Genomic DNA, 16,414 nt, shown 5'->3' on the forward strand with positions numbered 1-16,414 from the left:
GTGGAAGGTCTTACAGGCCCTGTGGAACTGTACAAGGTCCCGCAGGGCTCGGATCTCCTCCAGGAGCTCGTTCCACCAGGTAGGAGGCGCCACTGAGAAGGCCCCGACCCTGATTGCCACAAGCCTGGCCTCCCTGGGGCCTGGAATCATTAATCGATGTTGGGCCCCCGACCGTAGTGCTCTCTGGGGTATGTATGTATGTATGGGGTATGTATGCATTTTATTTTGCTCCAGTGACACGCTAGGTCCTTTTCTATTTCCCTTGGTGTGAACGTTTTGACGATAGCGTTCAAAACATTCAAAAGAAGCGCTGTGATTCCCCCCACCCCCCGCCCATGTGGAACAACAGCAATGTAAGCATTTCTCATTTCCTCCCCATCCAGCATCGACACCCCGGGCGTGATCAGCCGCGTCTCTCAGCTGTTCAAGGGCCACCCGGACTTGATCATGGGCTTCAACACCTTCCTGCCGCCCGGCTACAAGATCGAAGTGCAGACCAACGACATGGTGAATGTAACGACGCCGGGGCAGATCCACCAGATCCCCACCCACGGCCCCCAGCCCCAGCCGCCGCCCCCGCCGCCACATCCATCTCAGCCCTCGGCGCAGTCGACCCCGACTCCCGCCCAGCCGGCCCCACAGCCGCCCCCTGCGAAGATCAGTAAGGTCAGTGAGAGAGGGCGGGCCCTTTTGCTTGTCACCCTCACACTGTTCGAACACAATAGTCCAGTACCTTTGTAACGGCTTTTAAGTGAAATTAAATTCAGGAGGAGATCTAGTCATATATATAAATAACATGTAGTTTGGCTCTCAGTGGAGGGGTGTCTTTTTCATAAACCTTAGAAGCTGGTGAGATTTCCTATAGGGTTGTTAGGTCCCTCAAAGTCCCCAGTCAGGGTTAGGGGGTGGGGACGTCCCCAATGTGATGACATAACGAGATAATGTCATGGGCTTGGAGTGCAGCTGTGCGGCCCCCACCTCTCCCCAGCAGTGGTTAAATGGTCTCTTTAAATGCTGCTGGGAAGAGGGGGAGGCCACATGTCCCTGCTGTGCTTCAAGCCCCAAATTCGGGGTTTAGAGTGCAGCCACGTGGCCCCCACCTCTCCCCAGCAGCATTTAAAGGGTCTCTTTAACACTGTTGGGAAGAGGTGAGGTGAGGCAGGGTGGTTGCTCTTGGGGTCAGGGCTTCCCCCCAATGGCCAGCTGGCTGGCAGCAGGAAGGAGCCCCCACCCCCAATTGGGAAGCCCCTGTGGAACCTGGGGGGGGTCTGGCAACCCTAAATTCCTCGGAGTCAGAGAGGAAGAGACACCTGTTTTCTGACCCATGCAGCAACCCAGGCACCATATTCTAGGTCTTTTTCTCTCTTTTTTTGCTTCATTGGACATTTTAGAATTTTGGTTGCATGCCCTGATTTGTTGTCAAGAAATGCAACATCCTGCTTCTAACCAAAGTTTGTATAGGAAATATTACTCTAATTTCTCAGGGTAACTGTGGTGTATTTTTGTTTGTACTATGATGGAACAGCCTCCCCCCGATATTTATGTGCATTGGTTTATTCTAATGGGGTGGAATCCCTGGTCAGTGAGTTTTGTTTTTTAGTTAAAATCGTAGACTGCATGTCCTCTGTTGCCCTGAAACTAATTGTTCCCATCCCTGTATCTCTTTGCTAATAAATGAATGTTGTTTTGAGCCCAACCATCTCTATGGTGTGAACCTGAGAGCAGGAAGCTAAGTGTGTCCCCTTTTCCTGATTTGAAATGATCCTGAATTGAGCAGGGGGTTGGACTAGATGGCCTGTATGGCCCCTTCCCACTCTGTGAAACTATGATTGAAAAGGGAACATTACTGTAGAAAAAACAGATAATACGGAGTTTCATGAGTATTTTAAAGGGTTTGTTTATTTGTTTTCCCAATGCAACCTCTGTGGCTGTTACTTTGATGTGGAGAATGACACACATAAAGAGCAACCTTTAGCCTTTCCTCACACTGCTTTCACACTGGAGAATGGTCCCCACAGCTGCTTCTGTAAGTGCTGAGGGGGGAAATGAGTATCCCCCCCCCTAATAGGGAGTGTATCTTTGAGGGAAAATGGTATGAGAGGAAACAGTTTAAAAATTCTCCTTTCCCTTGTGTTCTTTCCCCCCTCTTCGCAGCAGCCTCTGCATGAACACGAAAAATCTTTCGAAGAAAGCATGTTGCATGTATTTCTGTTCTTAGCAAAGAACAAATTTCAAAGTACATCTTTGTGCCCATTCCCTCAACATAAATACAACTGGTTTTGCAAAAGTTTTTTCTGGTTATTTTATTTTATTCGATTTCTATCCCGCCTTGCCTGACAAGCAGGCTCAATGTTTCTAGAGCTTTTGCTGTTCAGTACCATACTCTAGCAATCCTCTTGGCTATATCGTAAGGGCACGACACTCCTAAGGCTTGTTAAATGCTGCATGGTCTTCAATACTTGACAGAACTTTTGCTCCAATTTAAACAATTTAGATAATGGTGCTGTGAAATTGGAAGGCTGTCTTTTAATCTCTTTTAAATTGCCTGCATTTCCTTCCTGCTGTGAATATAAACTACAGCAGCTTTTTATTCTAAACTCTAGATCTGAATATATAATTGCCTTATTTTTACAGCATTGCATGACCATTTGAGCTGGTTAAAGTGTCTGAGTGTTACTTATTTTAATAAAACCCTTACACAAGAGTGGCCTTTAAGTAAAACCATTTTTTAAAACCAGTTTAACTCAAATGCTTGCACATGCAGCCCCTCAGTGGGGCATATAACATGTCCATGGTTCCCTGAACATTTGAGCTCCTGAAAACTGTGTGGGAGGGAGGCAGGAGTCCCTCCTCCCTCTGTACCATGGTTCCAATCCAAATTGGGCTCCTGCTGTGCTTGTGCCAAGGAGTTGCTGCCAGGGATTGCTATCTGACTGTCCATCCCTATTGCCAATTCATGTTAAATGTAACGTGTAGTTGAGCTCACACATAAAAACGAGATCCAGTCAAAAGAGTAAACAAGCCATAGAGTGGGGGTTTACCATACCCAGGCAAAGTATGTGCCCAACTACATGGCTACCCTACTCAATTTGTGCAGTCATTTCATGGTTGTTGTTTTTTAAATCTCAATTGTCCTCAGTACATGCCATTCTGGAAAGAGTACTTACTCTGAGTTATGTACTGATTGAGTATATCTGAGTAAGAAAATAGGACACGCCTATTAAATGAATGCATAATTTCAAGTATATTACAGCTAATGAGAGATGTCTTTACTTCTCCCAATATATTCAGTTGCAGTCACCCTATTTAAATGATTGAACGAATTCATGATTAAGATCAAATCATAAATGAGTTTGTGCAGGATTTCTTAGCTGCTCTAAATGCAGTGCCTTATCATAATGTGTATCAAAGACAAATTACTTTTGAAAATTAAGAATATTAAAGAATATTAAATGTCAGGGAGAATAAGTAGTCAAAGGAAAGTTTCATCTTGAATAAACATAATTCAATAACTGACAGCTTATACGATGCATTGTTGAAAATGAGCATCATATGGCTTCAGAAACAGAATTTAATGCTATAAGTTCTTGTTCTCAAAAATTATAAGAATGGACTCTTGGTATCAGGATGGGTGCTATTGACTCAGGGGGGGGGAAGAGACATAAGAATCAGTGAGACTCTAGTGCAGTCTGTGGCTCATGGAGAACTACATTTGAAGTTCCCAGCAGCCAAAAGAGCTATGTGCCTATTATATGAGCCACCCCCACCAAACATACATATATAATGATGTCAGAAATGGATAACTTACATCAAGCTGGCTGTGGAGAAAGAGGACTAAAACCACCACCATCCCTCTACGGCCTGCTTGCTTCCCCCCCTTCTGGATAGAGGCCAAGGGGGTACTTTTACTCCCTCATCTGTACAGCTAGCCCACTTGCTTCCTGGCAGCCACCCAGGTGCTAGGATGAAAGAGTGGATACTATGGAGAAGGGTGGGGAGTTATTGGAGTCGAGGGGCCCTTTATTTCTGTGAGACCCACAGCTCAGGGTGATTTTCAGCTTACCTATCCTCCAGTCCCTCCAGTACTTCAAGGTGAAAACTGCCTGCCAGCCACAAGCCCTTCTAGGCAATGACCTTGTCTGCTTTCCTGGAACACAGGGTGGATGCATCATTGGGGGACAGTACTCAGAAGAGCCATAGGTGTCTCCAAGCCACTATCCCTGCTTCAGTGTCTCCTTCTCCCAAAATGAAAACTTCAGGATTCCAAGCATTCTGTGTTTCATCCAGCATCATTTTAAAAGGATTAATTAACCATTTACAATGGCAGCCACTCAGCTCAGCTTGTTCCTCAACCATATAACTTCCCAGCGCTCCCCTGTTTAACTGGGAAATGTAGGTGACAAACGGTGGCATTCTGTTATTTCCCTGCTGGCCCCATCCTATACAAGATGACTCCTACAAAATAAGGCTGCGGTCACACACATTAAATAATCCACTTTCAATCCACTTTCCAACTGGATTTTGCCAGTTCACACAGTAAAATCCAGTTGGAAAGTGCACTGAAAGTGGATTGAAAATGGATTATTTAGTGTGTGTGACCACAGCCCTAGTCTGTTAGTCGTTAAGATACCACAAGGATGTCTGTCGATTGTGTGTTTGCCACCCAAGCCGGAATAACGAGGCAGACACAGGTGATGGATTTAAACATTGGGCCACTTTATTAACTTACAACTTTAACTGAAACTAACGGCAAGGGCAAAACAGTTCAGTGATATGGTCAATTCCAGGGGTCAAAAACTCCTTCTTTAACTCTCAATAGGGCGAGCCACCCTGCCCCGGGTGGGAGCCCTCTGCAGGGGCTCCCACATGGCCGGCTAGCCATTGCCGGACAACCCTGTAGCCCAACCCCTGAGCCACTAGGCTCAAAGGGAGGACCCAAGCGGGGTCATCTCCAAGGCAGTCTGTTTTCCCCACCCCGTGCTGGAAGGCACAAAGGCTGTACTCACAGGACCCCTTGAACCCAAATAAATGGGTGTCGGCTGGTGCTCACCATACAGCAACCTATATACCACCTAGAACCCTGCCTGAAAAGTGACCAACCTACCTACCCAGCCCACCCTAGCAAACAACTTCACCACTGCTGAAGTACAAGGTAGGCGAAAACACCCCTTCCAATTGCCAATCGGGAAAGGGCAAAAAATTCCTACCTGGCCCCCAACTGGGCAACCAGCCAAAGCCTGCCCTAAAAACAGGGCGGGAGGGTTGGCCGACAACCAAGTGGGACGGCTGATGAGGGAAGGAGGGGCCAGCTTTTATATCCTTCCTGGCCCCTCCTTCCAGAAATGCCCGTATGGGTGCGTTGGCGCCCAAACCAGCCTGCCTCATCTGACTGGGCGGCAAATCCACCCCCCCAGCCGAACGGCCGCAGGGGCCAAGGGCTATTGAACTGCGATATAAGTATGTGAAAAGGTGGACAGCTCTGTTCACTCTGCCTCCTGTAAAGGGACAGTGAAGACCTGGAGAGACAATGTGGCTGTGGATGGAAAATTTACAAAGATCAAAGCGGAAAAATGTGTGGATCAAATGTTCAACTCAAAATATAAGAAGAAAGAAAAGAACTCAAAACCAGGCCAAGAGGAAGAAGAAGAAGAATCTTACAGGATTCAAAAAGCACTACTTCCACATCACCAGAATCATCGGAATCGGAGAAAGGAGAAGCCGCCCCCAAACTCAAGAAAATGAAGAAACGCAGGAAGAAAAGACTCTAGAACAAGAACAATAGTTCTTAAAGGCAGAATTTGTGCTAAGCATGTTAAATGCATATTCTTAAAGCAATATTGCAATGAACCAACTTGTATACCAAACTTATAACATTAGGTTAATAAGCCTTACTTTAGCTAATTAGATTGTGACATGTATTAGCTTTCCCTTTCCCAAATCCAATAGATAAAATAGTTTAGTAGTTTCCTTTCCCCATCAAGTAGTTTCTATGTATTAGGTTGTCCCTTTCTCATTTCCTATAGTTAGAGTGTTAGGGTTCTAGTGTCCCTCCCCCTTCCATTTTTTAGTTGTAGTTTTGTAGTTTATAGAAAATGCAAATAAAAATCCCCTTCGGGGGGCATAAAAAAAAGAAAATTTACAAAATCGATGCAGAAAGAAAGAAAAGGGAGGAAGTCAAATAACAGAAACAGGCACACTCATGTGTAACCTAAATGCATGTTTAATTTGCATGCCTATAAAATAAATACTTGCTATTTGTCTGAAAAAAACACCCTTTTGGGAATAATGGTGGCTTAATTGACAAAAGCCATATGGATACATTTACCCCTCTATGGTGTCAAATAAACAGCTGAGCAAATAAAAGCAGCATTACAAAGACACATTTGTGACTTTTCCGAGTTGAGAATCTACCAGTGCCTTCAAAGCCAGCAAGTGATTTGTACTAATAATGTGTTTGGCGTTTGCAGCCCCAGCGTGTGGCTTTGTCAGAATTATTTTATGTCAAAAGCACGTATAATTACTTAATTTGAAGTCATAGTGTTGTGACGCCTTCATGTAGGCTGTTTAGGCTTTCACTTATTCTTATTGCTGCTGTTACAGCTTAACATACTAGCAGCACAGTTGATAGGATTTGTACACGGAAGTGGTTGGCAGCCTCTAGGATGTGTAAGCAAAATGCACAATAGAAGTTCATGCACACTGTGGCATCAGGAAGTACACGGGAATTTTATTCATGATTGGCTCATTTTATTTTTAAAATAGTTTGTTGACATTTTTAATAGATTGTCAGACTAGAATATGGGAGGCCCAGGTTTGAACCCCTATTCGGTCATGGAAGCTCCTTGGGTGACCTTGCTTGAGTCACTCTCTTTCAGCCTAAGCTACCTCACAGGGTCATTGTGATAATAAAGTGGAGGATGAAAGAATTGTGTTGTAAGCTGTTTGGGGAGAAAAGTGGAGTTTAAATAAACATGACACATTCAGTGTTGCTAATCAGTTCTGTAATAATTTCATTGGTTTCAGTGTGATCTGTGTCTTTTCCTCTTTCCCCAACTGGGATGAAATTCGCAGGGATTGTACTTCTCATCCCAGGGAGCCCCCATTCTTTAATTCAGTCAAGTAGCAGGAAGCCCTCCCTCTGCCTCTCCCTCTCTAGAACTGCTGTCTGTCCTTCCTTCGTGTTCATATGCAATCAGGATCATCCCAGCTTTTGATATTTCTAATGCTTATGAGCTGTCTTTCACAGTCTTGAGCCGAACAACGCAGCTTCTGTTTCTCCTGTAATGAATACCTGGGGAAACTGGATATCGCCTTATGTTGCCTTTTTTTTTGGAAATTTTAAAGTACTCAGACTCTGTGGATATGAGCTGAATACATGAGGTGAGCAATTTATTCTTTTACAGTCCTGAGTCAGATTGCTGTTTTATAAGTGCTAAAACATCATGAGCCTCAAAATGGTCTGGACTCCTTCACCACTAGAGTATTGTTGCTGCATTTTAAAAAAATTACTTCTGGTGTGTTTCTCAATGGGATATTCATCCATGTTTTTCAGTAGGCCAGCATTTTTGGTTAGTATCTTAGCCATTCATTCATTAAATTAACTTGGGCAATAGGGATGTGCATGAACTGGGAAAATGTGTTTGGTTTGTGGTTCATAATGTGCCCCATTTGCGAACCACAGACCATCATGAATTTTTAGTCGCCTTATGAACTGGTTTTATTTTTGAGGTCCATGACCCTGTAGGACATCCCCCCCCAGTGTGCTAGAGAAACCAAACACACAGGAGATCTCTGGATGACTCTCCTTTACCTGCCCACCAAGTTTGATGAGGCTTGGATATACAGGGTCCAAGTTACGGCCCCCAAAGAAGGTGCCCCCAGGAAAATGCTTTCTGGGGAAATGACTGCCTCACCAAACTTGGAAGACAGTTAGAGGAGAGTCATCCAGAAGTCCCCTGTGAGTTTGGTGCCTCTAGCCTGCACAGGATCCATTCTATAAACTCCTGAACCTCCTGAACGTGCACTTGTCTAAATGACCAAGGTTCAGGAGTGTATAGAATGGATTCTGGGCAAGCTAGAGACATCAAAGTTGCATGGGACCTTCTTTGGAAGCTCCTCTACATGCCCTCCAAGTTGTTGCTTTGAAGTTTTGTAAACATTTTGACTGAGTGGAGACAGTCTGTCTGGAAATGTATCCACTCATGAACCAATATGAACCTCCATGAACAACAGCAAAATTGTAAGTTCATGCCATTTGCCCTGCCATGAACTTGATTTTGCAAAACACTAACTGGCCAAAATTCATAACAAACTTTTGTTCATAAGCCAGCTTGTGCCCATCCGTATTGGGCATCACATTTTCATCTTCAATCTTCTCATCTGCAAAAAAAAGGGGGGGGGAAGAGAATAAATACCTATGGCTGCGGTCACACGGAGCATTTGCCACGCTACAGAGACGGAAGATAGGTGGATTTTCTGGGCACGATCACAGCGCCACATCTGGGAAGCGTAAAACTCCCGTGCCGAACCCGAGGCTTCCCGCCGAAGATGCGGGGTAAAAAACTAGTACCTCCAAGGTACTAGTTTCCGGAAACCACGGGGCAAGGGCGGACGCCTGATTGCATTTCTGGTGGTAGGTCGTGGCATCCGGCGCCCGCCCATGTCCCCTTGCAAAAAGGTTTTTTTCTTCAAGTCTCCACGGGATGCGCACAAGCACCCATTGGCACATGCGCACACTTCAGCCCCCTCCTCTTTTCTGTACCCCCCCACTCCTGGCTCAGCCTGTTCAAGAGGAACTCTCTGCACCGGGTGGCAGAGGGGAAGGTGCAGGGGGGAGCGTGGTGGGAGGGCGGCACGGCTGAAGCTCCTCCTGGAGGGGACCGGATGGAGGACACAGTTTGCATTTCTCTGCAGCCCTGGAAGGGGTTAAACCCGCGAAGCCTTTTGCTAGAGAGGCCGCTTCTTTGCCGTGCCACAGGATTGTCCTGTGATTGGCACCTCCCCCCTAACCATGGGACCTCGACGGGACCTCTACGGGACGTCTGACCATGCAGCTGCGCGTTATTTTGCTCCGGGGCAAACAGCCACGCTCCCCCCCCCCCACGCATTTTCCTGCCCGTGTGACCAGGGCCTATATAACAATAGGGTTTTTTTCCTGCTTTGTGGCCATTAATGAATACAGGATTCAATACTTGTCCATTAATAAAACTATACTATGTAAGGAGATATTTACCTGAGTATATATTCATCAGCCTTCCCTTTATACTTCAGTCCTTTTTAGAATGATCTAGAAAGTGTCAGTCTTTCCATGAGTAATTTTTTCATAATTATTTACTTCCGTATCATCAGAGTTGGTATGCAAATAATTTATGTTAGCAGAATTGAATACTTAGTTGCTACACAAATAAGTATTCAGTTCTTCTAACATAAATTATTCTATTTTATGGTACAGAATGCCATTAGTGTACATTCTAATTCCCAGTCACATGGATGATGGTAATTCATTGGGCCAGCCAATCCTATGCATGTGTTATCAGAAGTAAATAGTCAAACAGTGCCATCTTAAGCAGAGTTATACCCTTCAAAGCCTAATCACTTCAGAGGACTTAGAAGAGTGTGATTCTGCTTAAGATGGCTTTGTTAGTGGAATTAAGAGTTAATCTTAATCATACATTTCATTGTATAAACTAACAGCCAAGCCATTTCATCGTATTTTATTTATTTATTTATTTATTTAATTTTACTTCTACCCCGCTCCCCCCGCCACATCAGGCTTAGGGCGGCTCACATCATTATTACAGGTAAAACAATCTCTCAAGTAAAATTAAAATAAATTAAGTTTAAAACAATACATAAAGTGCTAGCAATAACATATACCATGGCGGGAGTCCACAGTTAGTGCATGGTCTGGGTCTTATCAGCAAGGAACAGGCTATTCAGTGATGGTAATGATGTTATGCCAAAGGACTACACTATGTTCTGGTTATATGACATTCATTATATATGGTTAACAATGGTTGCGGTCACACGGAACATTAGCCACGCAAGAGAGACAGAAGACAGGCGGATTTTCCGGGCGCGATCTCACCGACACATCTGGGAAGTGTAGCGCTTCCGTGGCACAACCAAGGCTTCCTGCCGAAAACACGAAGCAAAAAACTAGTACCTCGGAGGTACTATTTTCCGGAAACCGCGGGGCAAGGGCGGGCATCTGATTGCGTTTCCGGTGGCATCCGGCGCCCACCCATGTCCCCTTGCAAAAAAGGTTTTTTCCCCCAAGTCTCCGTGGATGCGCACACGTACCCAACGGAGCATGCGCATTCGTCGTGTACACAAAAAAAGAAAAGCAGTTTGCCGCACCGCACGCTTCTTCATTGCGCGCAGGCGTGTCCTGTGATTGGCACCTCTTCCTACCCACGGAACCTCCATGGTACCTCCACAGAACCTCCACAGGAGGTCTGATCGCTTAACCGTGCGTTAGTTTGCCCCGGGGCAAACAGCCACGCTCCCCCACCCCGCAGTTTCCTGCCCGTGTGCCCGGAGCCAATGTAAATCAATTCAATCAATCACAGTTAGTAATTATTTTGCATTTTTATCCTGGTTTCAAATCCCTGTTTAGCCATAATGCTCACAAGGTGAATAAGAAGGACTGTACAGAATCCTAGAACAGCAACTTTTTGTCATGGAAACTCTGGTTCTGAAAGCTTACACTTGGACTGTGTTTAGTCCTCAGAGAATTGGAATGTCACAGTTATGGAATTCTACAAGTATAATAGACCATCTTCACCACCACGAGCCCTCGATTATAAACGGCTGCTTCATTTTCTCACAGAAGTTCAATGAATGATACAACTTATTTCAATGAATGGTACTTTTGGCATGTCTGGATGAAGCAAATTGTTTGGATTCTTGCCAGCCTGGTTTCAAGCTTCATTATGGGACTAAAACAGTCTTGGTCACTTGAGTATATGACCTGATCCATGAACAGACAGAGGGAGTACAATTCTATTGATTTTCCTGGACTTCTTAGCAGCTTTTGATATCATCAGTCATGGTATTCTCCTGGACTGACTTTCCAGGTTAGGACTGGGAGGCACTGCTTTGTGCTGGTTCTGCTCCTATTTGAAGGGTAAGTTTCAGAAGACTGGGGGACTGCTGGTCAGCCCATTGGCCTTTGGCCTTCATTGTCCTACAAAGATCCATCTACACTTATCGACATGTACTTAAAAACCCTTTGGAACCACTAAATGAAGTCATCTGAAAATCTGGGCTGGATTGTCACCAGCTGAGCTCTGAGCAGGAGCAGGATTACAAAGATCTATCTTGACTCCTACACTTATCGACAGGTACTTAAAAACCATTTGGAACCACTAAATGAAGTCATCTGGAAATCTGGGCTGGATTGTCACCCAAATGGTTGTAACTGATCTCTGAACTGGTATTTGAGGGCAACTTTGGAGTGAATGTGAGCTTATAAACTAAAGCTTAATTCTGACAAGATGGAAGTGTTCCTGGTGTACAGAAGGTCTGACACAGGACTTAAGATGTCACCTGTTTGTCATGAGCTTGCACTCTCCTTGAAGGAACAGGTCCATAGTTTGGGGGTGTTCTTGGACCCAAGCCTACCTACTGCTGGATAAGCAGGTGGCAGCTGTGTCCCGAAGGACCTTTTATCAGCTTTCACTGGTTAGCCAGTTGTATATTTTCCTGGGCAGAAAAGGTCTGGCTACTGTAGTGCATGCCCTGGTTACATCTAGATTAGATTCAAAACACTCTTTGAAATAAAGCTTTATTTAAAATATTAGGTTGGTCAGACTTGATGTTGCACACATGCTGCTTGAGCAGGAGAGCTCCATTGACAATGGAAAGTACATAATGATGGCTCTATTCTTTCTTTGGTCTTTCTTCACTTCTTTTGTTGTTTCCCCTTACTCTCCAAATGGAGATATGCCTAGTTCTTGCTTGGTACCAGATGTACCTTGTATGTATCTCTGCTGGTCTCGGCCAACTCATCAGTCTCCAACTGTCTCTGCTGTTTCAGGGTCATTTCTCCTTATCTTGCAATACTGGCTTGGGGCAGAGGAGGCTTGGCTTACACTGTTTCCAGAACTTCATATGCCATATTTGGGAATAATCTGTCCCTGGGCCAGGGTGTACAGCCTGTATGGTCTTTCATCTATATGATACCTCTGCCATAGATACACATGCACACATTTTGCTCATGATCTTGCAAGTTTTCTCTGTTTCTAAAGAGGCTTAAGAAATTAACAGTGTTAACATTGCTGAATACACAAATTAGTTCGGGGACAGTTGCAGTTTGCAAATTAGCTATTTTCTTGATCCCGCAGACTTAGAAGCATGCATATAAGCATTTAATTAAGTATTTTAATGACGTATAATATATTAGCATCCAGTGTTAGGCACGGAATACAGATTCCATGTCTCACACAGATCATAATGAGAGCCAGCCACAGAGAAGCACTGGCAATTTGAGAACAGGTACAACCGCCCACAGATAAACCTGTAAATTAATTAAAATAAATTTAAAGAATTGTCAGGTGGTTTGGGCTTCAGCAGTGAGACCAACAAAGCATCACCTAGCAAATAGCATTCTGTTTGAAAAAGCCCTCAGTGTCAGTGTTCAGTCGCCTTAGAACTGCTGATGCAACAGCCCATGACTGGATATTTGCAGTGTCAAATATGAAAGAATACAAGGTCCCCCTCTGGCCTGGGAAGAACTCAGTCCAGTTTATTCCCTGGTACAGCAACAGCCACCAGTGCTGCAATCCAGGCATTCTTCCTCATTCTCTTTCTCTCATCTGTGTGGCAGAGCTGGGCTACACACAGTTTTTTAGAACAGGATGAGGGGGAAGACAGCAACAGACTTTAAGCAACCTCCCGCACCCTATTCATCCATCAGCTGTGGAGGAGATGCAGCTTCCTTAGAGTAAACATGACTGAAAAGTAAGTGGGGAAGGATAGGGTGTCCTCTTTGCATTTTCACAACCATTTCCTCAGCTACTGATTTTACAACAGCAAAGTGCAAAATAAGTGCCAAGTAAAGATGTTACAAATCTCAGTGTAGTTATTTCATAACATCCCAATATAGTTAATTCATCCATGCAAAAGATGTTGGGGCTTCAATTTAAATTTCTGGCACAGTATGGGATACATTGCTTTAGAGAAGTTCAACAAAAAAAAACTGCCAGTGGATTGGAGAACCTTGCCTAGGAGAAAAAGTAAAGAGGAGAGAGTTTTTTCATTTACAAAATAGACAGTACGGAGGGGGGGATCGAGACAGAAATTTTATAATTATGAATAGTGTGGAGGAAAACAGCAAAAGGAACCTCCCTAGTTCTTTCTCAAATTATTAAAATACTGGATCATCTAGTGGACTTAATTGCTTCATAACAGAAAAAAGTGTTTATTGCACCCTTAAAATCAAACTCCCCCCTCCCATGATCAGTGGTAAAGCACCTGCTTTGCATGCAGAAGGAATAAAAGAAAAGATGGGACCTTGCTAGTTAACCACAGATTTACAACTTCAGAGGAAATGAATCTGTAATGAGGAGGGAATATAAATTTGTCTTTGTGTGGGCTGACCTGCTAACTGGAAACTGCTAGGCTCATATGCTGAGACAGCCCCTGTGCTCTATTTCCCAGCCAAGAGGGGTGAGTGTTTAATTCAGAAGGAGCTATCCAGGACCGAGGCATTCAGGAACTGTGCAGAGATGCGGCTGCTAGGGAGCTATCCAGTGTTTCAGCATGACAGCAATTTGCTGGGGATTCTCAGCTTGCTGTTGAGCCTCCAGAGCAGAGTACCTGCAGAAGGATGCAGGAAAGGACAACAGAACCTCAGCTAACAAGGTAAGGAAGAACGAAGGATCCTAAAGATTAGCTTTTAAAAACTCGAGCTACAAAGAGCGTAATAGACATGTGTGAATACTGTCGAGTGAGAAGAATATCTGTGAATGAATGAACAGAAGAGAGAATCATGTGTATATAGCTTGGTTAGCCTCTCATTTAAGATTCTTCACTCGGAGAAGAATGCTTTAAATATGTGCTTAGTATTTCCTTTCAAAACAGTGATTTGTGTGGCATGTTGCCACTATGCAATTCAAAGAACTATAACTAAGACAACTATGTGACAAAAGACAGTTTTCTGCTAAATGATAAACACTATATGCATTTCACAAGAGATGAATTGTGTCTAAAAAGCCAGAAGCATGTCCAAACTTAATTATTTATACTAAAAATGTATTTTCTTTAGGAAATATTGAAAATAGAAGGACAGGTGCAAGAACTATCCCCAAGAACTGCATTACCAGTCTAAGTAAATCAAGAAGAAAGTGCTTTAAAAGGTAAATGACATGATGACCAGTTTATCCTCGACAGCTGCAAGAATGATGGATCTGAAGAAAATCTTTGAGACTCAAGGAATTTCTAATGGATGGCTCTCATCTGTGATCTTTTTTTAAAAAGCTCTGCACTTCCCAGGTTCACCAAACTAAACATTAGTCAGAGGACACCAGTCTTGGTAGCTTTGGGAAATGGATAATTTTTCCTCTCAGTCTGAACCCGATGTTTCCTGCCCTGAAGTGGATGTCAGTTGCTACAGCACAGGACATCGGTGGCAGAACATGTCAGCTCCACAACTGATCCCCAAGTTCTACATTGCTGTGCCCATCATTTACTCTGTTATCTGTGCTGTAGGACTCACAGGCAACTCTGCTGTCATTTATGTCATCCTAAAAGCTCCCAAAATGAAGACAGTGACCAACATTTTCATCCTAAATCTGGCTATTGCTGATGAGCTCTTTACTTTGGTTCTTCCCATCAACATAGCAGACTACCTGCTGCTTCAGTGGCCTTTTGGTGAATTCATGTGCAAACTGATTATCTCCATAGACCAGTACAACACATTTTCAAGCATTTATTTTCTAACTGTCATGAGCATTGACCGATACCTGGTGGTGGTTGCCACTATCAAATCAAAGAAAATATCCTATCGCACATACAGGGCTGCAAAGCTGGTGAGTGTGAGTGTCTGGTTTTTTGTCACAATAATTATCTTGCCCTTCAGTATCTTTGCCAAGATACATACTGAAGAAGGGAGATCCCAGTGTGTATTTGTCTTTCCCAATCCAGAGGGCTTCTGGTGGAAAGTTAGCCGGCTCTACACCCTGATTGTGGGTTTTGCCATCCCAGTGTCCACCATTTGCATCCTGTACAGCACCATGCTTTACAAACTAAGGCACATGCGTCTCCACAGCAATGCTAAAGCCTTGGACAAAGCCAAGAAAAAAGTGACCATAATGGTGCTGGTAATCTTGGCTGTGTGCCTGCTTTGTTGGACGCCCTATCACCTCAGCACTGTGGTAGCCCTCACCACAGACATACCACAAACCCCTCTGATAATTGGGATCTCCTATTTCATCACCACACTGAGTTATGCTAACAGTTGTCTCAACCCATTCCTTTATGCTTTTTTAGATGATACTTTTCGGAAGAGTTTCCACAAGTTGATTGAATGTGGGAGTTCCTCATAAAATTCTGATCTCTTTTAAAATCACCCCTTGAGTGGTTTAGTTTAAGAAGCTATGAGAAGCACAGCTGGAAGGGGACAGCTTGGGCCACATACCAAGTCTAAACTTTCTGTAAGCTCAAGGGACAGGAACTGGCTGGTTTTGTTCTTTAACTAGCAACCAATGTATTTAGACTGGATGCAAAAGCTTGCTGAATCACCATTGTGCATCCTCTATGGCATTTCTTCTACTACACCTCTTTGTTGTCAATTCCCCCACCCCTTTGGTATGATATGCAATGAAGTTCTTTGGAATGTAAAATGAGGATTTAAAAAAAACCTTTATGGAATAAATAAACAATGATTTACAGAATGACACTAACTGAAGAAGAGTCCTTTGGTGGTAATATTGCTGGAGTTTTGTAAAGCCAAATAAAGATATGCTGAGTGCCTTTTCTTAATGAATCTGAACTCTACAAGTTTTCAGACTTCCTTACATGTATCCTTCCTCTATCATATTTTATGAGCAAAACAGTTTGAAAATTTGGCAACATAGATGCTTTTGTGACAATGTCAAGGGGGAGTAATCTCTTCTTATTTCTTTCCATTTGTGTGGCAGTGCAGACTTGGCCCTATAATGCAGCTGATTTTAAACTACAAAGTGCAAAATTTATACATACAAACTCTATTTGATGGTCTTCTATTTAATGGTTTTCCATTTTTGCAAAGGAAAAAAAATCTTCTAGAATAAATGTCAAAGCTTGAGTTTTGTCACACATTTTAAGTAATATCTTTGTTCTTCTACTTAGGTATCCAAAACAAGGATATACAGTCTCAAAAGTTAACTGATAAATACAACATATAGAGGTGAAGTACAGTTGTATTAGGGTT

The 16,414-nt window shown here is 43.6% G+C and overlaps 1 protein-coding gene across 1 annotated transcript; it reads left to right on the forward strand.

Annotated features, from left to right (window-relative positions):
• The first annotated feature begins 14,549 nt into the window (after window positions 1–14,549).
• On the forward strand, window positions 14,550–15,548 carry LOC107108969 (neuropeptides B/W receptor type 1-like). The gene has a single exon (XM_015409530.1). It carries the CDS (start codon window positions 14,550–14,552, stop codon window positions 15,546–15,548), a length of 999 nt encoding a protein of 332 aa, XP_015265016.1.
• The last annotated feature ends 866 nt before the right edge of the window (window positions 15,549–16,414 follow it).

Source organism: Gekko japonicus, unplaced genomic scaffold (assembly GCF_001447785.1).
Source record: "Gekko japonicus isolate JY-2015 unplaced genomic scaffold, Gekko_japonicus_V1.1 scaffold1169, whole genome shotgun sequence".
NCBI lineage: Eukaryota > Metazoa > Chordata > Lepidosauria > Squamata > Gekkonidae > Gekko > Gekko japonicus.

Coding starts and splice junctions, on each gene's coding strand:
- LOC107108969 (XM_015409530.1), top strand. CDS start 14,550: ATGGATAATTTTTCCTCTCAGTCTGAACCCGATGTTTCCTGCCCTGAA.